This window comes from Zonotrichia albicollis, chromosome 7, assembly GCF_047830755.1.
Source record: "Zonotrichia albicollis isolate bZonAlb1 chromosome 7, bZonAlb1.hap1, whole genome shotgun sequence".
NCBI lineage: Eukaryota > Metazoa > Chordata > Aves > Passeriformes > Passerellidae > Zonotrichia > Zonotrichia albicollis.
Genome location: NC_133825.1, coordinates 39,123,837 through 39,148,850, shown reverse-complemented (window position 1 = coordinate 39,148,850; position 25,014 = coordinate 39,123,837). Strand labels below are relative to the sequence as shown.

The following is a 25,014-nucleotide window of genomic DNA, read 5'->3' as shown; positions in this document are numbered from 1 at the left end:
TGTATTGAATTGTTATAATAATTTTATACCATCTTAGGTGGCACAGAAAGTAGATCCTGAATCTAGGATAGTGGGTATGTAATATAATCTGCTGAGATGTGAGTCTTCCTGTGAAAAATGTTCAGGTCTTTTCCCTGTATCCCTGAGAAATTTTGCAGATACATATAAATTATAGCCACAGTAACCCATAGTGATTTGTATTGTCCAATGTGTATATCCATACAGATACGCATTCAGAATCAGTAATTTCCTCCTTATTGGGCTTTATGTGGGTGATATTCAATAGACGTTTTCCTCTGGGTGAGGTGATGAATAGCTGTGATCCAGGCAAAGGAGCTGCTTTCTCTCCTCCTGCTGCTCTGAAGTTCCCAGGGGAAATAAACAATGCATCAGACAGGCTGGGTCCTGCAGCAGGGAAGCAGGGAGATTCCAGTACTGCTCTTGCTAAAGATATTTCCATAGATTAGGGCATATGAGGAAGGAATGTACTTGTAACACCCAGGTTGCTAATAAAACTGAATAAACTTGATTTGGACACTGAGGAAATAATGCCTGTATACACAATTAGAATCACAAACTCTTGGAACAACATTAAAACTGTTACTTAATTCAACAAGCATTTCAGGAAATACTAAGAACAGGATGACTTAACAGTCCCAGTTATCACTCATGAGCTAGCCAGCTTCAGAACAAATCTGTTCCACCACATTTGCCTGGTTCCTTTATAATAGCACAAAGTCTTAGTGCAACATAAAACACAGACTGTCACCCACCACTGCACATGTCCACCATCTGAGCTTAAAAAAAATCAAAGCAGTGGTGGTGGTGAACCTGCAACATGCCAGAGCAGTAGTAATATAAACCAGTTGTTGCAATGCTGTGGAAAGAGGAGGGGTACGATGTAGTTCCCTAAGTCACATAGATGTTACTATGCTCGTGCCCTTAAGCTTCCTGTGAAATGGACAGTTGTTGAGAAAAGCATTTTTGTGAGAAATACAAGAGGAGGGCCTTTAACTCTAGAATGAGGGTAGTGTTTGAAAACACTTTCAAAAATCCTTTACTGTGGCCCCAATCATTAGCTAACACTTGCTGTGCCTCAGTTCCCTCATCCCTACTAGGACCGAGCCTGTCAGAATTCAAAAAGCGTTCAGACAAACTGTCAGGAACATGGTGGGGTTGTCATGTGCACGGCCAGGAGTTGACCCTGTGGGTCCCCTCCAATTCAGGATACACAATGATTCTAGAGAAATAGTACCGCTTCTGGGCCACTTCTGGGGAAGGATGTTAGCAGCTCCACAGCTTTTTACTTGTGCTAGCTTGGAGCACGAAAATGGGCCAGCAGTTCCGAGATCTACTCCTTTGCTTTGATAAGAACAGCACACGGGGTTCCGCGTTTCAACTGCTTTCCTGACTTTCAGGCGCGACCACCAGGAGGTCAGAACACATCCGAGAAGCAAGATGAGCGCATTTCCTCTCCGTCCGCCGTGCCCTCGGAGCAGCACCATCTGGGAAGCTAATGGGGGAGCCGAGGGACAGATCGGACAGCGGGCTGCCGCCCGCCGGGGCACGGCCGGGCTCCTAGGGCTGGCGGAGCTGGCTTGAAGGAGGAGAGAAGCAGCGAACCAGAGAGCGGCGGCAGCGCGGGCGGGGCGGGCTCTGCCCCAGCCGCGCGGAGCCGGAGCCGGAGCCGCGCCGACAGCGCCGGAGCGCCCGGAGCGGGGCCGCCGACCCGGCCCGGCCCGGCCCGGCCCGGTGAGTCTGTGCGGGAACCCGGGGGTGCGGGGGATGCGGGTCGGGACGGAGCGGCCGTGCGGGCTGCCCGCGACGGGTCGCGTCGGTGTGGCTGTCCCCCGGTTCTCCTGACGGGGCAACTTTTGTTTTGTGCGTGTTCTCCGTCTCGGTCGTACCGGGGCACCGGCAGGGTCGGGCCCCTGAGAGGGGGCTCTGCGCCCACCAAAGTTCTGCAGAGCTTTGGGCGTCCCTCTCCCTGCAGCCCAGGCGGGAGCCGGACGCGGCGGGAGAGCGGCCGCAGCCCCTCGGGGACTCGGCGGGACCGAGCCGAGCGAGCGGAGACCTCTCGGCCATCGCCCTTCGCTGGTGACACAGCCCGTGGTGTCCTGGGGCCAGCGCTGACCTCGGACATGTACAGTCCGTGCAAAATGCATCACTGAGCCTCGCTGCGTGTTCGGTGTTACACGGCATGGGTTTAAAATTTATTTCTTCTGATACTCAACATCTCACCGAAGAGCACAGAGAGTAGGAGTGAAGCTTTCAGTGGAGCTGGAGGGATACTTTCAGTAGAGCTGCTCTTCATGTGTGCAGGCATGTTGCTGAAGGTGGCCAGCAGGTCTTTGTAGCTCAAAGCAGAGTGAGCCAGGATTGTGATAGTGGCAGTCAATGGGCTGTAAAACTGGTGTGCAGAACACGAGCCTTACTGGCCTTCGTCTTCAGCTTGGCAGGCTCCCACCGAAGCAGTGCTCTTGGGAACTGCCATGCTAAAATCCTTCAGGAAAATAGGACGTGTTGCTGTTGGCATCTCTTACGTGGTCAGGAAAGATGAGCAGTGTCTCTGAGTGGACATTACTATTCATATGTTTTTAATGAGGGCTGTAGGCCTTGCCCATCCCTTGTGCATGTCCTTCAGGCACAAGTGTTTGCCATGAGCTGCCAGGCAAGGACCTGAGCCACCATGGAGCCAGCACTTGGACAGGAGAGCCACTGTAGTACAACGTATTGTGTTGTGTGAGGTTTTTTAGTTTGGTTTGGTGATGATGGTAATGCTCTTCTGCAGCTCTGACTAAAGTGATTCTGGCCACCTTCATAGCCATCTGCTTTTAAAGTCAGATTTTCCTTAGTATAAGTGAAAGGGGTTCTCTCAGTCCTCAAACAAAAGTAGAGCATACAAATTAGGAATAAAAGCTGTAAGCCTTCTCTTCAACTTTGTTTTCAGCACAATAGATGCTTCATGCTGCTCTCACATGGGAACTGCACATATTAAGTGTGCTTGCCACAGACGTGGAGAAAGGTGAATTGATTTCCCAAATTCAGAGAAGAGTATGAGTACTGGGGCCAGTCCTGAGGGTTTCTTTGCTCCCAGCTGTAGATGACACTATTTTTTGCTTGCATGACTTGTGTGTACAGGACTCAGTGATCTATCTGTGTCCACACCAGTGGCATCTGCAAGGAAGTGTTCTGTGCACACCAGAGGCACTGAACTTGTTTATCAAGAGCTCAGGTGGTGGCCTCTCACCTTTCTTTTTTTGTTGCTTGGAGTATTACTATATACTAAGAACACTTTTTTTTTTTTTTAAACACTTCTTTTTCTCCCTCAAGTGAGACTAAATAGCCCTGGTCAGTGACTGAGGAATTTGGTTTTCCTGAATAATTGTTTTGGGCCAGCTGATGACTGGGGCAGCCAAAAGCTGCATGTCCTGCTCCTGTTTTGTTTTTCTGTTGGTGCTATCCATGGCAATAAGGGCTCCTGTGTGTCTCTGCATGACGTCTCAGAGGGATGCCAATGCTTGTGATTCTTCTTGCACAGCAATGACTAACATGGGAAAGGAACCTGATCCACAGAAACCTAGCACCAGTGTTTCACAAACTGATCTCACTAATTTCTGAGTTTGTTTTTTAAGTAAAATGGTATGGTTTTCCAAAGGACAATTTTAGTCTGACTTTTACAACTGTCTACCTGTTGACTGTGGTTTCAGTATCTTGGGCTTGCTTGCAAATGAATTAACACAGAATATGAACTCCATGAAGAGCCTGCATGAATCTCTCTGCTGTCCTGTGCTGTTCTGTCCTGCTCACTCTGCTTTGCAGAATTGCAATTGCAATCCATAGCAATGGTGCAATGGAAAAGGAAGCTGAAAAAAGTTTCTGGCTTGTTCCTTTAGATCCTCTTTAAAATGGGCTATTGGGTGGGCCAGCTTTTTCTCTCCCAAGTTTTATTCCAATCCATTTATACTGGGGAAAAAGCAGGTTTGCTGCCAGGCAGCATATTTTCCATCAGCACTTGTAATTGTTGGGTGGCAGAGAGAGGTAGAGACTCTGGTTTCCAGGCTGGAGGGAGAAAACGTGGCCAGGGTGTGCAGTGGGCAGCATTGTCATGTGCCCAACCATGAATTCCAGGTTTTGCAGGGATGTGGGCTCAGCTGTGTAAGCAAACCCTTCTGCCTGCTCACTCCTTGGGGTGGGCAGGGAGGCAGGTGGCCAACCTTCAAGCAGCTTGAGGATGGAGAGCTGCCCTGGGGTGTAGCTGCAGCAGAACTCTGTTTTTAGCTTGTTTATTCTTACACACACACACGTGGGCTATGCAAAGCTGGCTGAGCCAACCTTGACCAGCAGCAAAACAAACAGGTTTTACTGCCATGACCTGAAGGCCACATCAGCTGCTGAGCTTCGCTGGAGCAGGGACAGCTTTCATTTCTGTCAAGGAGAGGAGGCTCTCATATAGGGCTGGCTCAAAACAAACATTGTGCTGGGCTGCTCAGACTTCCTCATGGAAGCAGTGATAACAAGGCTTATGCAAGAAAAGGAGGTGATTTGAGGTAGCCAGCATGGCTTGACTGAGGGTAAATCATGCCTGACCAATCTGGTGGCCTTCTATGATGGAGTGACTGCACAGAAAATATCTAGACTTCTGTAAGACCTTTGACGTGATTCCACATGATATCCTCATCTCCAAATTGGGCTGCATCCAAAGTAGCATGGCCATCAGGTCAGGGAGGGGATTCTGCCCTTCTACTCCACTCTGCTGATTCTCTGTGCACAGTGCTGCATCCGTCTCTGGGTTTTTCAGCACAGGAAGGACATGGAACTCTTGGAGCAAGTACAAAGGATGATCACAGTGCTGCAGCATCTCTCCTATCAAAACAGGCTGAGCGAGTTGTTCAGCCTGGAGGTTCTGGAGAGACATCATTTTGGCCTTCCAGACCTTGACGAACCCATAAAGCTTAGTCAAGGTCTCTCCAACATGAGATATACAAAGTTGAGGGAGACCCTAACAAAAACTCTCTCTTTTGAGATTAAAAAATTATCTTAACAAGTGAATTGTATGCCCCATAGAAGCAGTTCCTGCCCAGCATTTAAGAGCTCCTTTCCTCCAAGCAGACACACCTGCTCTACCTCACTGGCCCTGAGCCACCAGGAGACCAGACATTGCAGGCCCTGAGGGTTTACAAATATCCACTGGGATATTACAGTGCAGATCCAGACCTTTGGGGCTTGGGATGTCTTTCTCCTGTGCTGCTGCTGGTGGTGTTGTGGCACACCGGTTGAGCAGAGGCACCAGCAGCCCTGCAAGATGGGAGGGCTGGACAGAGCCCATTTGCCCAATTTGGCCTCACAGTGGAAGATGGAAACAGAGAAGTGAAACTGTACACACTGTCTGGTCAAAGCAGGTACGTGGGAGGAACTGAAGGAGTTCAAGAGAGCAAGGATGCGTCAAGCTAATGCCCTTAAAATGGGCTTCAGGCTCAGCTCAACCCACACTGATCGTTTCACCAGGCTTTGGACAAGGACAGTGGGAAAGTTTCAAGTGGTGGTAGCTTGAAATGAGGGAGGTGCATTCCTCCTCCCCAGCCCATTTGTGTACAGCTGGGGAAGAAAAATGTCTCTGTTGTCTGCCTGCAACCAGCTTGTTTGGTCTTCTCCTCCTCCTGGTTGTTTCCTGTTGCATACAAAATTTCTTCACTTCTCTATCCTAAAATATTGTAGTTTATCTTTTGCGGTTCTGTGTTTCACATCTTCCTGTGCTCTTAGCCTTGCTTCCTGCCTCTTCTGTTTTCTGTTTCTCCATTAGCTCTGTAAACCCAACTCCCCGAGCAAGTATTTCTACCTTACAAGCTGCTTACAGAATCTAGATGCCTTTTCTAGACAAACCAATCCCAGACAAAACTGTCCCAGCCCTTGCACTTATGCAGCTGCTCGTCTGACCCTAATCCATTTTAAAGGAGAGTGCTGGTGGGTGAGGATGGAGTCAGAGGAGAGAAGTCCTTGCTTGCCGACACCCATGGGAGAAGCAGCATTTTAACTCTTCCCTGATCACTTCAAACGGATTATTCCTGCTCTCTTGAGCTTTTATGATCATTTTATTAGGTAAGGGGGTGAGTTAATCTCTCTTTTAATCAATCCATAATTTAGATAACTGCATTATGTACCCATCTTCTGCCTGCACTTCCTCATTCATTCGCTGTGCTTTGCAGACTTCCTGGCTGTGCTTCAGTGGCGGGTGACTGAACTGAGTCTTCTCTGCATCACGGTGATTGTAGTAATGTGAAGTTTAATGAGCACCTGCAAAGCTGTGTAGCAGGTAAGTGCTCCAGGGGTCATTCTTCCTCCCAGATTTGATGTGATTTACAAAAGCTTCTTGATGGGCTCTCACTAGGAGATCTTGAGCCTTGCAGCAGAAATGCTGAAAGGAAATTGGTGTGGCTCATAATTTAGAAATGTTCCCAGCAGTGAGGTACAGACAGCTTCTTGCAAAGCTGAAGTAGCAGTGTTGTGAAGGTTTAATTTGGAAATGGCTTCAGTGTGGAAGATCAGTGTTAACAGTCTCCTCCTTTTGAACTTTCAATATAAAATTGGTCCTATCTGACTGCTTGGTACAGTTGAGATCTAGTCAGAGAGTGATGGCAGAGGGGAACAAAAGGGTCCAAAGCTTTGCTGACATCAGTTACTGATCCATTTTCTGCTGTGGAGGAGAACATCCCAGAAGTACCTTACCCAGACTGGTAAAGTACTGGAATTCCCCTCTTCTGAGTGTTAGAGGGAGAGCAGATGCCTGGAAGTGCCTGGACAACTTCAGATGATCAAGGGTGACAGCAGAGGCAAAGGGAAATAGTGCTTTCACAAGCCAGCGACGTGTGGAGTTTTCATGTTTGTATGAAAACCCCTAAAAACACTGAAAGGAGAACTGGGTGAAACCAAGATGTCTGGCAGGGCTGTCCTGTGTGTGGCAGGAGGCTCTACAGGCAGCAGTGGTGGGAGGGCAGGAGCTGGAGCTGATGACAGAGGGAGCTGCCAGAGCAGCACTCCTGGCTGCCACAATGTCCTGCTGCAGCCCTGAGTACCTGTTAGCTCATGCACTCCACGTGATTTTTATTTTTTTTCTTACTTATTCTGGATCTGTGTTGGGTGGTGTCTGTCCCCTTTTTCCCATCACAGAGTTCAAACAGCTGCTCTGCTCTAGCAAAGCTCAGCTCAGAGAGCTCCCTGGCATGCTCCTCCAGCCAGCCCTGATCAAAGCTGTGAGAGCTGGCCCACTGCCATTCTCCTGTGTGTAAATGAAGCTCTTTTTCTTTTTCCTTTCCATGCACCATGTTTCATTATTATCCCTCCTCCAGAGGCAGGTTTTTCTGGCTGATCTAGCACGTTATTTGTATCAGCAATATTTGCCTCAAGGCAGAGATGCTTTTTCAGCAGGTATATGGAAAACATCTGATGCAGCCCACTGCCATGTATGTGGCTCAGAAAAACCAAGCATGGTGTTGGCAAGGATGAGGACCATGGCAGCCAGCTGTTGCAGACTTTAAGCCCTGCTAGGCACAGTCTCCAGCTCATTGGGTTATTCTGGTTGCCTGGCAAAGGAAAACTGTTACTGTTCCTTCACTTTTGAAACCAGGGGAAGAGCACGTAAAGAAGGTTCTTGTGCCTGGGCAGGAAAAGGGACATGAGTTATAAGGTGTCAGCTGAGCCACCTGTGTGGTTCAGCTCATCTTTCCCTGGGTTGCCTCTGGGGATGGTGGGTGCTTTCAGTTGAAAACGTAGAATTTGTGGTAAGACCCAGAAAAACCAATGTAAATCAGCTTGAGGGTGCCTTGCTTTCAGCTCTTCCAAGCTGCTGAGGGTTTGATAGTGAGCACCTGATGAGGAATGGGAGCAAATGGTTCCCACGCTGTTTGCAGGGAGGTAGAGAAGCTCCCTGAGACAAGATACCACCTGCCTGTGGCAGGATCCCAGCAGGAATACAAACAGCTTGTTTGGGAGAAAGCACATGCAGTGATAAGGAGACTTTCCTGCAGGTAGGGGCAGCTAAGCAGTAGTCTAGACTGCCTTCGGAGGCAGAGATTTGCTGGAAGCTTTTCAGAACAAAGTAAACAGAGACTTGCCAGAAATCATTGAGGCACAGAGTAAGCCGTGCGTGTAGGCAGAGGGAATAAACTCTATTGCTTTTTCAGACCTCTTTTTCCTTGTATTTTTTAAGCTCCTGTAGAGTGGCAGAGCTAAGGAGATATTCTCAAGCTTAAAATGTCACACTTGATATTCACAGTGTAATGCTTCTCAGAGGGGCTTGGTGTTCTGTATCTGCACCCAGAATGCTTCAATCCTAATCTGTTTCCTCCTGGATGTTCAGGTGCCTTTCTGCCACTGGTTTCAGAGGAGAGTTTTATTTCTAAAGCCCTTGGGGAATTTAGCAACCAAATACTATTGGAAATGTGAGGGAAAATACTTAAAATTTCAGCAGCACACAGACACTTCTGCACTGCAGATTGCAACTCATTCATGGTAATTAAAACTTGCCCTTATCTTCCAGCCTTGCAGGGGCAAGAATGGAAGGGATGTCTTTATTTTGGCTATCTGGAATCCATCAGTTGACCCTCCCCTCCTGTAACACACAATGACACAAATTATCTGGCACAGTAGGTGACTTAAGGACAGAGCTCTAGTGTGGTCCCACCTAGTGAGCTACTTTGCTCAGCTCCCACATAGCTATATGCTCAGCCTGAGAATCATGGCCATGCTGTTCTGCAGCCAAAATGAAAAGATGGTCTGAAGGTACTTGGATTATGTTTATCCCACCTTCCTGTTGACTCATAGCTGCATTGTGCTTTTGGAAGAGGTGCAGGGCTATGATCTCACGCTCTGACAGAGTTACAGGCAGAAATGTTGACTGAAAGGGATGTGTTTGTGTGCTAAGGCAGCCACAACACGTGCTCCCAGCTCAGCCTTGTGTTTGCTGCTAGTCCTGGACGCTTTGGGTCTGCCATGTGGAGCTGGAGGCTGTGCTCCTTGCTGAGCTGCTTGCCTGCTCAGCACAGGGGGTTTGTGCCTGTGAGCAGGGGCCCCAGCCATGACTCACAGCTCCCATTACGTGGTAACTCAGCCTTTAAGTGAGAGGCTGTCCCTTGGCTTTCAAACAAAGCCTTCCTTTGTTGTGCTTAGGTTATAAAGAAAGCAACCGTATGTGCTCACCCCACACATCCCAAATGAAAACCACGTGGCTTCACAATCTTAATATGTGTGTGTTTGATATTTCTTCTGCAGCACTGCAAGTTACATTGCTCCTTTCCCCTTGAGTCTTTTTAGAGATTTTCTTCCCAGCATTCAGTTTACAAATTCTTCAGCAAAACAAAGAGCTTAGAGATGTTTCCTTTTCTTGGTAAGAAGAGAGGACTGAGCAGAGAGCACATGAAAATTATTAAATATGAGTGCATGTGGCAATAGGCTGTCTCTGAGTCATTCCCTCGGGTGAAAATGGCTCTGGGTTGGTGGCCACGGGTGCTGAAAGAATGAGCTTCATGGAAATATTGTAGGGAAGTGGGGCAGTTTGTTTTCTTGTATGACTTTTTTTTTCTTCTGCTGCTTTTTATTTATTCAAACTTGTTTTGAAGAGCGGGATTAGCCAGAAGTACTCTGCAGCCAACATATTTTTGTGCATGCGTCTGCCTTGGCAGTTTTTAGGTTTATGGCAAGTGAGCCAAGACTGGGATTTCTGCTTCCCAAAGCATTTGTGTTGTTTCTCCTGATCTTTTCTAAAGTCATTAGGTAATGAAGTAAGAGGGTTTGATTCTTCCTCAGAGGCTGTGTGCAATGCACAGTGTCTCTGCTTAGATCAGGGAGTCATCTTGGTGAGGGGCAAGGAAATGGGGCAATGCAGTAAAAGTGCTCTTGTTCTCTCTTCCTTCCACACCCTCTACCCATCCCTGCAGGGGCTTTCACAGTCGATTGGGTTGTGTTTTGTTTTTTAGTTTATTTAAAGAACTATATTGTGTTAAAAAAAAAAAGCTGGGATTTCAGGCAACAGAGTAAAGCATTGCTTTTGATTTCTGTGGTGAGGCTTTGGCAACAATAGCCAGCTTTTAAATACAGTTCTTTCCCTATTGTTTGAATACAAACAGCAGTGACTAGTTAGCAAAACAATGGTCCAATATCACACAAACCTTCAATCCCATCCAGTGGCGTTGGGTCCTGCCTAAGCAGATACTTGGGCCTGCAGGTTTCCTGAGCTATGAGTGTGGCTTTGTCGCTGAGTCAAGACTGTGATGGACTAGAAGATCTCAGATTAGCCAAATTCCCAACCCAAGATGATAATTTCTTTTTGCTGTGTTTTTGTTCAGTGTCTCAGTGTGGAAGTGTCTGGTGACTGCTGTGCTTTCCACTGTCTGTAATATGTAAGTGCTCGTTGTTCATGGCTGAAATGGGACTTGATAGTTTCACATGTAAAATGTAATCACTCTGCAAGTCATGTCTGTGCCCTGCCAACATCTACATGTGCTCTTCTGAGATGTGCTGGAGTGCTGTATCCCTGCTGGGAAATCAACTTTCTAATAATGCTTCCACCAAATATTTTAATACCAAAGCATTTATTCCAGTGGGTGCACAATTAAGTTGAATGTACAAGGATGCATATTCTTACCACAGGATGAGGAGAGCCAGGGTAACCACTGCCTGATTTAACAACACTGGTGTGAGGTTTTCCCACCTTGCTGAGAATTAAGTGGGGAAAAGGAGGGCAGATTTAAACAAACATCTTGTCAATTGATCTCTTTCTCCACTCAGCACCTCTCTCTGAGGTGAGTGCCAAGTGGGACCCGTGAGCCATGGCTGCCTCACGTGCAAGGAGCTGTGGTGTGGCTGAGGGGGTGACAGCCAGAGCAGGGCCCAGCATGAGCATGAGGCGGGGGCCAAAGAGGATCTGTGCCATGACAGTGCTCCATCCATTGTGGTTGACACTCTCAGGCTTTTGGTGGAGCAGCAGGGGTGTTTGTCCATCTGTGCTGATGAAGGATTGGGCAAGGGAATGACCAACTATTGCCCAGGCTCCCATCATGTTGGGGTGGAGAAGGAGGGTGCTGGTAACGGTGGTAAGCTAAGGGGTTTTTTCTTTGCCTGTGTCTTTTCTCCTCTTAAAAAAAAAGAACCCAATACCAACAAAACCCACAAAAGCTTGGTTTACTCAAGTTGTTTTCCTCACTATTAACAGACAAAACCAAACAAAATTTATTTGGCTTAAAAATACAAGCTGTTCCTGGCTGTAGTCCTACTACAACAGCTCCCTATGTGGGTGGGAGTCACATAACATACACACTTCCTACCTTTGCCCTCCTGCCTCTCCTGCGGCCCACACTGTGTTCCAGTTTGTAAAACCCCTTCTTGCCATAGCAGAGGGAACCCAAGGCACTCCACAGACTGCATGTCCTGCTTGCTAATGAGGGCTGAGCTGGCTTGCATAGTCAAAAAGCAATAAAAACACATTCAGGCAATGAGCAGGATGCTGAGTAACACATTCCTCATGCTGTTGGCTGTCTCCTGGTCTCCATGGGCACCCTCTCTCGGGTCCAGCCTTGCAAGGAGTAAACAGTGAGCGCTTTAGGGACATGAGGTGTCTCTGTGTTACTCATTACTTATTAAAGTTGCCTTTAATGGTGGCTACTGGCTCCTGGGGCAGGAAGAGGATCATGTTTTGATTAGTGTTTTGATTAGTGGCATGATACCTGTATGCACTGAGAAACAATGACTTAGAAGTGGGCCCAATAAATCCCCACTTGTCGATAAAACTGAAAATCTAACACGTGCCACATCTTTTTGGGTTTTGGAAAACAGCCCCAGAAGGCAAATAGCTCCCTTTGAGCCAGGAAAAATACTTTGTACTGTCTAGGGTTTGGGGTAAGGGGGACCATGGATTTTATGGCAACAGCTTGTAAATGCACCTGTGTACAGTGAAAGCTGAGGCAGGACAGGAGTGCCTCTGAACATCCTGAGTGCTACTGCAAAAAGAAAACAAAGAATCCTTCCTACTTGTACCCACAGTGGGCACTGGAATGTTAGGCGGTTCAAACTGCAGTAAGGGAGACTTAGCAAGGCCTGCGAAAAAGCTTCCTGGTGGCAAAGGGAGTACATGACAGGACAGGAGAGAGACTGCCTGTCTTTCCTAGGGCCAGTCAAGCTCTCCTCTGCTTGGAGAGAAGCTGACAAAGTCTCTCATTTGGACCTGGGGCCGCCCAGCAGTATCTGCTTCCAGAGCACTCTCAGTGCCCCTCACGTGCTTATTCCCCCCAAATCCTCCTGCCCGTGGGAAGGGAGGGCTATCTACTCCTGTACACAGGATGAGCATCAGCATTTCCTTGGAAATACCTGATCTGGTGACCCCCCGGAGGAAAATACTGTTTCCAGAAGTGCACAGCAGACCTGTTGGGCAGGATGTCCGAGGCGGGCTGCGCGACTGACCCCATTGGCACTGCAGCAGGCCCGGGACAGGATGTCCACGGATATTACAAAAGGCTCATGTTCTGAGTCAAACAGCAGAACAATAGCTGTCAGGCAAGTGGCCTTGTCCAACTGCTGTGCTGTGGCCAAGCAGCTGATCTGGGGTGTGGCTTCCAGGCATGGTTTGGAAGGCAGTTGCTCTGCCATACCTGATTGCCATAGTTCTGTGCAGGCCACTTGGCTTGTTCTGGTTTTAAATGTGGTTGTGTTACCAATCTCAACATCCAGGCCCCCGCACCTCATGTATTGGTGCATTTGGTCCTTCCCCTCTTGAGGCTTTTGGCTTTGGCTCTCGCCACAGAGTCAAAGACAGAGCCCAGTCCCACCTGTCTGTGCTGAACCAGCTGTGATGGTGCTGGCAGTTGGAATTCAGTACTTTGTCTGTAGCACTAATTGAATGCTGAAAAACAAGTCAGAACATGAGTTAGAGCTGCTGTGGCTGGCACTGTTCTGTCCCAGTTGAGATCTCATCCCACTGATATCCTGCACACAGCTTAATTCATAGGGGCTGAAAGAACAGCACAAGCTGGTGCTGCTCAGGCTCTGAACTGGATTTTTATCCCTTATTTTCCTGTCTGGGCTGTGTGTGCTGCAGCTGACTGTGCTCAGGAGATGGGAGAGCAAGAGCCTGTCCCGGTGCACTGTGTTGTGTGAGTGTCTAAGAAACTGCATCTGTCCAAGTTTTGGGCAGTAACAATAATGCTGACATGCATCTCTGCAATTCCCATTTCTCTGTCATTATGCAAGTTTCTTACAAATCAGAGCTTGTAGTCCCCGCTAAGAGAAACTATGATTTCTTTCAGTGGCAGCTGGATCATATCTGTGAATACCTGCAGAGGTGGCAGTGATACTTGCAAATTGGAGAAGGATATGGTGCATTACTAAGGGCTTTCAGTAAACTTTTATTCTTTACTAGACCTTCATATATGCAGCAGAAGCTTTTTTCAGACTAAACACTCAAAGGCCAGAAGGTAATTTTTCACTTTGGTAATTTGTTGTACTGCAAGAGAAGGCATCACAGAGCTCCCAGAAGCTCAACCATGAGGAAGCACAGCTGGGCTGGGCAGAAACCCCTCAGACTGAGGTTCCCATCTTCCCAGTAAGAAAGTCCCAGGTTTAGTGCCTGGTTTGACCTGTTAGTCTCTGCAGTCAAAACAAGTAGCAGAGTCCTTTCCAAACCTCAAGGACCTTCCCAATAAGAGAGTCAGAAATCATATTTGTTCCCATGAAAGTTCTGGTTTCAAAAATTTGGCAGCTTTCAATGAAAAAAGGCTCCCAACCAGCTGTATTTTCTATCATCTACTTGAAATGCCTCTTTTTTTGCAGCCTACCAAAGCAAAACACAATGTAGCAGCCACCTATTCATTGCCTTTTGTGTTGGCCAGATTGCAGGAAGCAATTGAGTGTGTTATAAGTGATGTCTTGGCGTGTTCCAGTGTAATACTGAACTGCACTCAGTGGCTTGACTTGGTTTTTTCCAATTTAAGAATCAAAGCTTCAGCTCACTCCTGCCTGGTTTATTGCTGAACACCAGCCAGAGCATGTTTTGCTTACCGTGATTCAAAATTTACAGGAATAAAATATGAAAAATGAATGAAAAAATAAAGCTGCGTGAGGAACTCCTGAGTAAAGAAAGTTCACTGTTAATGAAAGGGAAATACTTTCCCTTGTCTTAGAGAAGGTGGTTATCTGGGCTCAGAGCACATGAGCAGCCTGTAGAGGCAAACTGCAAGCTGCCATCTCTTTCTTTCCTTTGCCAGGCTGAGCAGGAGGTTCTGAAGCTGCTGTGGAAAAGGGTGTGAGGAAGGCTTAGGGTCATCAGAAACTAAGCACATGTAGCTGGAAGGGACAGGACATTGTTATGACTTTGAGCATCATCATCATCCCCATGAAGGACTTTGCTGCCCCTCAGAGCAATCTGTTACAGAGTGGCTTGGGAAGGGGCACACATTGCCACAGGGCAGCAGCTGCTTCAGGCTGCTCCACACAAACCCTGTAGGAGCTCTGTGATGCTCCCAGGTGAGGAGGAGAAGCTGAAGGTGCAGCTGCTGCTGCCTGACTCTGTGAAGGCTCCTTCCTGTGCTGCTTCCCTTTCCTTATGCTGTGCTACCTGGAACTGTGCTCCAGGCAAGCCAAACATCAGTAAATTGTGCAGCAAAGGGCTCTCAGATCAGCTGGGGTGAGAGCTGGCCTCCTTCTTGTGGCTTCAAGGCACCAACCTGAACTGCATGACAGCAGCATTATCATTCCCTTTCCTCTCTTGGGGCTTCCTGCATCATTCCTGCTCTGGAGCTGGTCAGGATCCTCCAGCCACAGAGGCAGCTTCAGGTTTGAAAGGATGAGACCTAACCTGCCTGGGAGCTGAGGGTGGAGGGCTGTGGGTGCTCTTGGTGGACCCGTTGAACATGCCAAGTGCTGTAGGATGCAGCTGATTGTTTGTAATCAGGCAACAGACTGATCAGCTGCTTTTATCTCTCTGAAACCTCACTGCCAGCTGGAGGGTGGGATGGTGTCTGCCCCCTCACTTCCCAGGGCTGTGCAGAGTGGTCATTAACCCAAACCTTGGTGAAGCCCCTAGTCACTACAGCAGTGAGTGCCACAGAAAAGCTCAGAAGGAAACGAATTCTAGTGCCAGAGGCAGGTTTGAACAGGTAGCATCACATGCTGGGCAGTGAGCAGAGACAGCTTCACATCAAGACAGTGAGGTTTCACATACCCTGGTCCTTCTTCATTTCCTGGGCAGCTTTCTTTGGTCCTCATGAACCTTTCCCTGCTTTGTGCCCACATGAGAAAAGAGGGGTCTCTGCATTCTCACCTGGCCCAGGGAGCAGAGCAAGGGCTGCTTTGGTTGCTGGCAGGAGTGGCCTACCTGTGACCACAGCACCTTCTGGGGGCTTTTGGAGCCCCAGGACTGCCACAAGAGGGTCTGCAGAAGGTAGGTAGGATGTAAGCCTGTTACTGAGTCCAGATGTTATTTATACTCTAAATGGGAAAAAAATGTCAGGGTAAGAAATTCAGAAAAGGTTGCAGATTGCTTTGAGAACTTGCTATTTTAAAACTTATGAATACCTTTCTTTCCCCCCCCCCCCCCATATTTGAAACGTTGCTAAATTTGATGCGTAGATTGAAAAATTGTCATTTCTCTTTTTTAGTCTCAAGCTTGGAAAGGTTTGGACTCTCTCCCTCTTCCCCACACAAAAGCTGTCTCAGCCTGAGCAGGCATAAATATTTTTATCAGACTTAAATAGCTTGGGCTGAAGTTAAAAGCAAGGGAAAAGAGCAGCCTTTGTTATGGGGAGTGCTGGAGCGCCGTAGCAGGCAGCGCTACTGGTTTCACCTGTATTATTGAGCCTTTCATATTAGCCAGGAAAGCTGTGTCTGAGAGGTGTGGGAATGCTCTGCCTGTGCCACCCTGGCTGCTGCCAAGGGCAGGCTCCACTGGCTTTGGCCACTGAGCAGCATTAACCTTAAACCTTAGGTTAATGTTTGGCTTCATTTTCTGGAGTGAGTACCTGCAGTAGCAAAAGGGCAGTTTTGACCAGCAAAACTTACTCTGGGCTTAAAACAGACATGCCTCTTGCAAATCAATGTGATCTGAAGATCTTGTCACTTCCAGTTTCCAGAGGCTGATGCCTGTAGTGCTTGCTGAAGGAAGAGGTTGCTGCAAAATGAGCTGGGGTATCCCAGAATGTCAGTGTGACCCACAGTGAATTCAGCTGAGCCAGCCACTGATGGCCCTGGGGGTGTCTGGCCTAACCCCTGCTGCTGGCAGAGCTTTGGGACAGGTGACCTGTGGCAGCAGTGTGCCCATGGGCAGCTGGGCGTGAGAAAGAAGATCCTGAGGAAGCTGACTTCTTTCAGCCTTACACACCTCAGAAGTAATGTGGTAACAGTAGAACATTTCATCTGCAGGGACAGTGATCGAGCAGAGCAGAGCAGTGATGTCATCCTGGTCAAGACTGCAAGAAGGAGGCACCTGGCCCCTGGCCATGTTATTTTTAAGCTTGGAAGGCACACGTGGTCTGCAAGAGGGTAGTACTCAGGAAAGGAACTCACCAGCACTTCCTGCCCTGCCCCAAGCAAACTGATAAAGCCCTTTGCAAAGCAGGGCGACCCCAGTTTATTTTTATAATGTGGCCAGGCGTGGAGCTCACAGAATAACTGGAACACCCAGATTTGGGCATTAATTCAGTTTTAATTCATTGCCTGATGAATTAAAGAGTTAATGTAAATGTAAAAAAGGACAAGATAGGGCCACAAACTATTTCCAGAGCAGTGTCTGCATAAGAACATTCATCTATGCAAGTGCATGGGATCTAAAATAAAAGGGTGGCTGGTAAATGTTACACAGGGAGGGGCATGGAGCATTATCCTGAGCACCGTGTGAATTTTCTTGCTGCTTGGACAATTCATCTCAATCCTGTTCCCTTCCCTTGTTATTCCAGTCCCAGCCTCTCATAAGCAAAGATAATTGTGTGCTGAAGGATACAGTTCCCATGTACAGTAACTGCTCACATTGAGGAAATCCAGGTTCCTGCAATCAAAACCAGAGGTTTGTTGTGCAGTTACAATAACAAGGTCCACTGGGGTGGATCTATCTTTATTGTGTGCCCTGTGGAGGCATAAATGAGATTGCCAGAGATATTTTCCTTCTTGCCCAGATGCTGGGATAGCAGGATTGCTGTGGCACCAAAACATGCTGGGTTCAAGCCAGGAAGGAGCCATTCCAGGGGGTGGGAATTACAGCTCCGAGCCCCTGGAGCACACAGAGTGCCTCACCATCTCTTGGCTGTCTGTGAAACAGCTTCATTCCCACAGCAGCATTGCTTAGATTGCTATTTCTGGTCTGATTGATGAACTATGTTATTGGTAGACTTTATTTCTGTAACAGAAACCCTTCTCTCTCAAGCACTTTTGAGGCATTAAGCAGCTGTCCTAAAATTTCTCAGCTGGTAGAAGAAATATCCCTGCTTGTCCATCTTGTCCTTCTGATCTTCCTGTGCTAGGACTGAGAAGTGATTTTGCTAGAAAGGGGGACTGGTGAGCTTCCAACATCACAGCAAAGGGTGACAACTTCAGATTGTACTGCCCTGAGCAGGCACTTGGGCTCCTGATAGGAATGCTAGCCCTCCAGAAACAAAAATGCCAGCTGGAGGAGACAGCCCAGGCTTTAGCCTGAGCACCATCTGGCCCAGCCCTCTAGGAGGCCTTGGCAATGGGACCATGTCCCAGAAAGTTGGGAATTAAATCCTTTCATTGCGAGCCCCATGGATCAAAGCCATGGTGTTTACTAATGTCCTCCACAGGTCAGAATCACCAAATACAAGCAATCAAAATGTAGTAATCACCAAAGATAAGCAGCCTGATGCTTTTAGAACCACTGGGCTGAAGGAAACCGTTCCCATTTTAGTAGAGTCTCTGTCTGTGCCCTTTTTCTGGAACTGCCATCATGAGCCATCCTGGGGGCCAGCAGGGTTTGCCACAGCCTGATCCTGATGGTGCTGAAAGGCAGGAGGAGCTTTGCCTGCTATGAAGCACAAAACTGTGCAGGCTTGTTCCCACCCAGGTGCAGCTCACCAGCAGGGCAGTAAAGGTTGCCCTGATGCAGGCAGGCTCTGTGGGTTCCCAGACATCCTTAACATGGAACGTGGCCAGGACAGACCTGCCTATGCCACTGCCACATCTGAAATATTAACTTTATGTTGAGGAAAAGCAGTGCTCATTTCCAGTCCTGCTTTTTACAGCTGGGGAGGTTCTGCCTGCTTCTTTCTTTCCTTTTCTGTCCAGGGAATTTTAAAGGAGAGGCAAAGGAAGGACGTGCCCTCCCATACTGCCCAACAGCATCATAGTGGGTTGACAGCAGGAAGTGCCTTCAGAGTTCTGTTTTTTGAAGTTCCTTTGATAAGAGCCACTTTCATCCTCACCGTCAGCTGATAAAGCCTCTTGGGGAAGTTGGTTGATAACTTGCAGAAATGGGTGTTCACTTAGTGGTTTCTAGATTCCAGCATTTTTTCCAGGGCTGGAAAGCATATCAAAGTTCTTGTTGCAGTGAGGAGTTTCTTTCATTTTTGTACTTGAGGGAATATATTCCAAATCATGGGTCATTTCACCTTTCTTTCTCTTCCAGGGAAGGAACTGCCATGCCTGTGGGACTCTTCCGGGTGTGCCTACTGGTGATCACAGCTATTGTCAACCACCCGCTCTTCTTCCCTAAGGAGAATGGCACGGTCCCTGAGAACACAGAGGAAATCGTCCAGAAGATGAAGGAGCGGGAGGAGAGCCTGCGGCTGGAGCAGCTGCGCTTGGAGCAGGAAATCGCAGACCAGGAAGCCACACAGAAGGCTCTGGAGGAGGCTGCAGTGGTAGTGGAGGAAAGCAAAGAGGGAAGGGTCCGATGGGATATGTGGACTGCCCTCTCCATGGTCATCTTCCTGCTGATCGAGCTCTGGAGGCAGGATTTCCAGGAAGGGAATTGGCAGGATGTAGGAGGAGAAGAGGATGACATGGCAGTGCTGGGGAAAGCATTTAAAGGAGTGGCCTTGCCCGACAAGGCTGTCCTGGCCAGCTTCTATGAGAAGCGTATCCTGGGTACCACCGGAGACATGGCCAGGATGCGGGAGATGGTGGAAGGCTTTGCAGATGACCTGCTGGAGGCCTTGAGGAGCGTCTGTAACCGGGATGCTGACATGGAAGTGGAGGATTGCATGGGTGTGGGGAGCATGTATGAGAACTGGAGAGTGCGCAAACCCTTCGTCTGTGATCTGATAGTGCCTTTTGCTCCCCCAGAGCCTTACTGCTTTCGCTGCCAGACCTGGTGCTCTGGTGACTCTTTTCCCCCAGATGAACAAGGTTATGGCACTATCAAGGTGTGCAGGGCAGATGAGGATGTGACAGGTTGCATCTGTGACAAGACAAAACTAGGGGAAGATATGCTGTGCCTCCTCCATAGCCAGGTCAGTAGTACCAAGCCCAGCAGTGAGATGGAAGACCTCCTGTGCTTCAAAAATACTCAATATCTGGATGCTGACCAAGTCATGAAGTGGTTCCAGATTGCTGTCACCAAGGCCTGGAACAGAATCTCCCACAAATATGAATTTGACCTTTCCTTCAGCCTCCTGGACTCGCCAGGAGCCCTGAAGATAAAATTTAAATCGGGGAAATCGATTGCCTTCAACCTCACCCCTGTGGTGCAGTATGAGAACTCTGACGTTTACTTCATCTCCCACTTCCCTCGGAGCAGCCTGGCAGCAGATGTTCCTTCCAGCACCCACTGGTTTCTCACCTTTGCAGTGTATGAGAGGAGGTTCATCCAGCTGGTCTCCAAAACACTGCCTGCCAATGCCTGCCACGTCAGCTGCCTTCAGATCCTCTCCTTCCTCCATGGGAAGCAGTGCAGCCTCACGGGTCCCAGTGGGCTCACCAACTACCACCTGAAAACAGTGCTGCTGCATCTCCTGCAGGCACGTCCCAGCCAGGACTGGGCCCCAGAAAAGCTGGAGGCCCGACTACAGGACATGCTGAAATTACTAGAGAAATGTTTGCATGAAAAGAAGCTTTATCACTTCTTTATTGGCAATGGGAAGGTACCAGCAGAGCTGGGTTTTCCCATCATATTTCAGAGGGCTGAGCCTCTCAACCTTTTCCGGCCCTTTGTGCTGCGCAGGGACATTTACAGGAAGACGGTGGACACGTTCCACGAGATGCTCAGGAACATGTCTGCACTGATAAATGAGTACACAGTGCACATTCCCCTTGCACACACCAATGGGATCCGTAAGGAACCCCTTTAACCAAAGCCTAACTCTAAGCACAAGTCCAGAGGGCAGCTTTCTGAAGCCTCCTGGAGACAACTGACTTTGCCAGTAGAGCTTCTTGTCTGGAGCTGAACCAGTCCTGGGCCATGGTTCCTGCTGAAAGGAAGAGGCTTGGGGGGGAGAATAGGGAGAAACTGGAAGATGTGGTGGTGAAGTAGGTTTCTGTTCCACTGCTGTGCTTGGTTTTATGCAGCTAAGAATATATTTTTTCTGTTGTGCCTCAGTCATGCTACAGCAGTGGTGAGCAATAAATATAAGTAATTTATTCAGATGCCTGCAATGCACATGGGGGTGGGGGTGTGATGGTGGCCAAATACTTCATTTCCTTCAGAAGGGGCAGATAAGAGGGTGGGGGAATCAGAGACAGGATCTTGGGATCAAAGGAGCCTGTCTGCTTGCAGACAGCAGGAGCTCTTTCACCAATGGGAAGTGCAACATCAGTCTACATGCTGGTGTGGAGAGGAGGAGGGTCATGCACAAGGTCTGGACTGGATGGAGGTCCTTAAATAAAGCACAGCTTCAGAACTGTAGTTAAAAAAAAAAAAAAAAGAAGAAAAAGCCTTCTTGACTGGACTTGCAGTAGTAACTTATATGGCTTGTCCTGTCCTTCAAAGATACTCCTGCACATTTTTTTCTCCTGTGGGAGGATGTAGCAGAGCAGAGTCTGTGTCTTCAGACCATTTCATTTGAGTCTTCCATGGTAACATGGCTAGTGGTTTATATTCCTGCCCATTTTGTATGGATCAATGAACAGGAACTTTTATTATCTTAGATAAAAGAAACACCACTATTGGGTTCTGACATTTTGGGTTGTTTGTTTTTGTTACCTCAGGGCACTAAAGTGTGAGAACAGCCTAGAGAGAAAGGAAAAGCAGGCCTTGAACTATATCATCTTTGAAGGTCCCTTCCAGCCTAAACTGTTCTGATTCTATGACTGCTGTAAGTTTTGCTTTCGTAAAAGAAGCAGTTCTCCAAAATTATCCTGTAATGAAGCCAATCTCAGAAGTCTGGAAGCAGGAGTGATCACCCTCCATTTGAGAGTGTGACTCTCTGCACATGATTTTAATTAGGCCAAGGCCAGCAGGGAAGGAAAGGATAAAAAAGATGCACATGTAGTAGATCTGGGCAGTGCTGCTTGCAGCTGCCTCATGATCCATGTTGCATCCCTTCTGTTCCACATATGCAGGCAACAGCTACTTTATACATTCTCTTCAATCATTTTAAAGACTGCTCCTCTGAGGACCTGCACTAGTAGACTGTAATTTGCTGAGCTGGGAGTGCAAAGGAGGAGAGCTGAGCAAGGTGGCTTTGCTGAAGGAGAGGACTCAGGAGATCCCTACCCTCCTGAGTGTGGGGTCCAAACCAGGGCCCCAGTGCATAATTGCTTTATGCTAGTCCCAGAAGCCTGGCCTCCAGTGCTAGGGGGCCTTTCCCACCATTTTCTCACACTAGGATTCCCTGCAAAGTTTTACACTAGGGCTTCCCTTAATCCTGTTTACAAGAGAGTGGTGGTTCTGTGAGGTAAGACCTGTCAGGGATCCTTTTACCATCACTCCACAGGTCCCTTTTTATCAATCCTCTCTATCACATCAGAGAGAAGATTCAATCCTGTATCACTGCTGGAAGCAGCACACAGCATGAAGCTTGTTATCCTGCCTTATCCAGTTAATAAGCAAACTTTCCATAGACATGTCCTCTCTTCCCTCTTCCTGGTAAAAACTGTTTCATCACCTCATTGATGTCTGCTCTTCTCTGTCCTGCCACCACTGAGGGACACTTCACACACAGAGGCAGAGGAAGCTGTAACTGCTGTCTCCACACCTGGTTTATAAGAAAGCACAGATGGTGGCAGAGCTATGCTCAAAGTGCTGCCTTTTATTACCACAGGCTTTTATTACCACAGGTAGTTAAGTAGGGTCTCTGAACAGAAAGTAAGGGGTAGGTAGGAATGGGGGAGAAGAGGCTGGTGGGTAATGACAGTAGGAAAAAGTCTTGGATCATCAGTGCTTGCTTCAGCATCCTTGGTGATGAGTGCCTGGGAGACTGCCAGGAGAGCAGCAGGGCAGGACTAATTGCTGACGCTAACGAGTGCTGAAAATCCCTGGCTTTCCAAGTACAGCCAAGAAGGCTTTCCCCAGTAGGAAAGAGAGCAGGAGCAATCTCAAGGGCCATGGCAAGCAGGTAGTGACAAGCAGAGGTACAGGGAGGGTGGGTCAGTACTGGAGCCTGGAGGCTGCCTCAGAAGCTGTGTAAGTTGTTTGCAAAGCCAGGTGATTTGCCATTTTTACCTGCCCAGGTTTACTGCAAAGTGCCTGCAGCAGACCCAGCTTTACTTGGACTGCTGGCATGTAAAGCAGGCAGGTCACGCTGGAGCAGTTGTGGTTGAAGTTGCTTCTAAATGTGCTCCCAGCCCAGCCAGAGAGAAATTAGAATTTCACTGCCATTTCCTGTCAGGAGTCTAAATTTAGACTGTCCAAAGAACAGAAACAAATTTATGACCCAGGTCTCTCAGGAAATGACATTCAGAGTAGAAAAATAACTTTTATATAAGGTTGAGCAGGAGGACCATGAGAAGAAAAGGCTGTTGAACAGAATAAGGCAACTCCCCTATTAAAATGTCAGAACAAAGCTTTGCAACACCAGTTGCAAAGGGCTTGTAAACGTGCCCAAACTCGCCTTTACACAGCCCCGAGCACTGCTGCTCAGACTCAAAGGGAACCTGAACTGATAAGTGGATTGAATCTTTTGTTCTTTGTTTTCTGTACTTGTATGCCTGTTTTCTCTTATGCCCAAACTGACCCTGAAGTATTCCCACGGGGTTTAGTTGAACAGAAGCTGGAGCTGAATCAAGTAATTTATGGATTTGATTCCACTGAAAGCAAATTGCTTGGCATAGTTTTCCTACATGCAATATGCTCATTTTGCCCTGAGCACCTTTAAAGTGATGTGGTCTCTGCATTTAGGCTGTGAGGGAACCCACTCCTACCTGTTGGGGGGAAATGTTATCTGTGATTATAAGCTGTGCTTCAGTCAGCCTCAGAGTGGAGATCTTCCTTGGAAACCAAGGTACAGACATGTCCCATCAGAGGAGGGGCTGGTACACAGTGTTTCTTTGGACCACACCTCTGCCATGGTATGGTGTGGTGAAGAACATCATTCCTTGGACTTCCTTGTCTCTCCAGGATCAAATCTTTGCCCACCAAATACTAGCCTGTTAGTAAGAGCCCAGACGCACATTTCACAAAGTAAAGTTTATAAGACAATTCAGTTCCATCAGCTGCCAGCCAGTAAAAATGTCTTAAGACATTTTAGTGTTGCCCATGGGCAGTTCTGCCTTATTTGAAATCTGGGTGGGTGATCATAGGAAGCAGCTTTAAAGGATGGGAGTAGAACTGAGATTTTGTGGTTTAAAGTGAAAAACGTTTTCTTAAAACCAAACTGCTTATGGCAGTTACCTGAGTAACAAACATATCTTTGACAATGCCTGTATCTCTGTGAGATATCCTAAAGAAAGGTAAACAGCCTGTCCTGGACTCTCAGTGATGTTCTTGCCATTTGCTAACCAGGAGAATTCAACACATGAATTCCGAGTGCCTTCCAGTGGTTTCCAGCCACTCCCTGAGCCCTCAGCTTGTGGTTTTAATATTTTATTACAGGCTCTGTCAAAGCAGTGGAATTAGTGGTGAGTTGATAGCAACCACTGATCTACAGCATAGCCTCAGGAGCCATTTGCCCTTAGAAAATGTCTTGGTCTAAGGTTATTATTGCTGTACAGGAGCTGAATGTCTTCTAAGGGGTGGTGTTGGGTGTTCACTGTTAAGCAGCCACAGAAAAGAGTTTCTGTCTTTCCAAGCTGCTCTGTATACAGGTATATACAGGGGTATAAAGATGTAGTTTAGCCAAATGATCCAAAAATTTATCCAGTATTCAAGCAGCAGGATTTGGTGTTTGTTCACCAGCCATTTTTAACCCAAAGTTTTTGCAGTGTTTTCTCTGTGGTGAGGAAGTGAGACTTCAGGCACCTGTAACAGCTTTGCTGCTGCTCAGTGAGGAGTTGTCTCACAGCACCTACCTGGTAAACAGCTTTATTTATTACTTGGGTTTTTTTAGAATTGGGGGGGGTCTGTGTGTAACGTGTTAGCTCAGAAGCAAAACTGTAGTACAGAGATGAATTTGGCAATGCAGCCAAGATGGGCAATAACACCAGAACTCTCCAGACTAAGGTTTTTGGAAAATAACGCCAGAACTCTCCAGACTAAGGTCTTCCTTGATGGACAATGCTGTACTTAAACTGCTGCTTCTATAGCAGGACACTGTTGAATTTGTATAGATCTTCTCATGCAGCTTAATTTATAATAAAGGAAGTCTTGTACAAAATCTCAGTGAGCATGAAGTCTCTTTTGTTTCTAGTTCCCTGTAAAATGTTTCTAAGAGAGCAGAAGGAAGGAGTGGGGATGTTTCCAGTGTGATCCCAACACAGGGAGCCCAGCAGCAAGAATTCCTGGAGGAATTATTTCAGAATAAACTGCAACGTGACAAAGTGGGACAGCTATTCCAGAGTAATGCCAGGGATGTCATTCTTCTTGAGAATATGAATCCACAGGAAATCAAAGTAATTATTTTAAATATGTCTGCTTAAAAACACCCTTAGCAAGCCCTAAATAATGCTGATAGATTTTGCCCTTATGGGCTGAACAAGAAATCTCCTGAA

General features: G+C 47.6%; 1 protein-coding gene across 5 annotated transcripts; it reads left to right on the top strand.

Moving 5' to 3' along the window:
* The first annotated feature begins 1,426 nt into the window (after positions 1 to 1,426).
* ITPRIP (inositol 1,4,5-trisphosphate receptor interacting protein) lies at positions 1,427 to 24,696 on the top strand. Of its 5 annotated transcripts, none has more exons than XR_012581130.1 (4): positions 1,428 to 1,752; positions 6,207 to 6,313; positions 18,617 to 24,526; positions 24,564 to 24,687. XR_012581130.1 is itself a non-coding variant. In XM_074545185.1 (4 exons), the coding sequence occupies exon 4, from the start codon at positions 18,630 to 18,632 to the stop codon at positions 20,277 to 20,279; it is 1,650 nt and encodes a 549-aa protein (XP_074401286.1). In that variant the 5' UTR covers positions 1,428 to 1,752; positions 5,955 to 6,099; positions 6,207 to 6,313; positions 18,617 to 18,629; the 3' UTR covers positions 20,280 to 24,696. The 5 variants fall into 5 exon arrangements, 4 of the variants coding, with proteins under 4 accessions (XP_074401287.1, XP_074401286.1, XP_074401284.1 ...); XM_074545185.1 differs by adding an exon at positions 5,955 to 6,099 and having other exon boundaries at positions 18,617 to 24,696; XM_074545183.1 differs by having other exon boundaries at positions 18,617 to 24,696.
* The last annotated feature ends 318 nt before the right edge of the window (positions 24,697 to 25,014 follow it).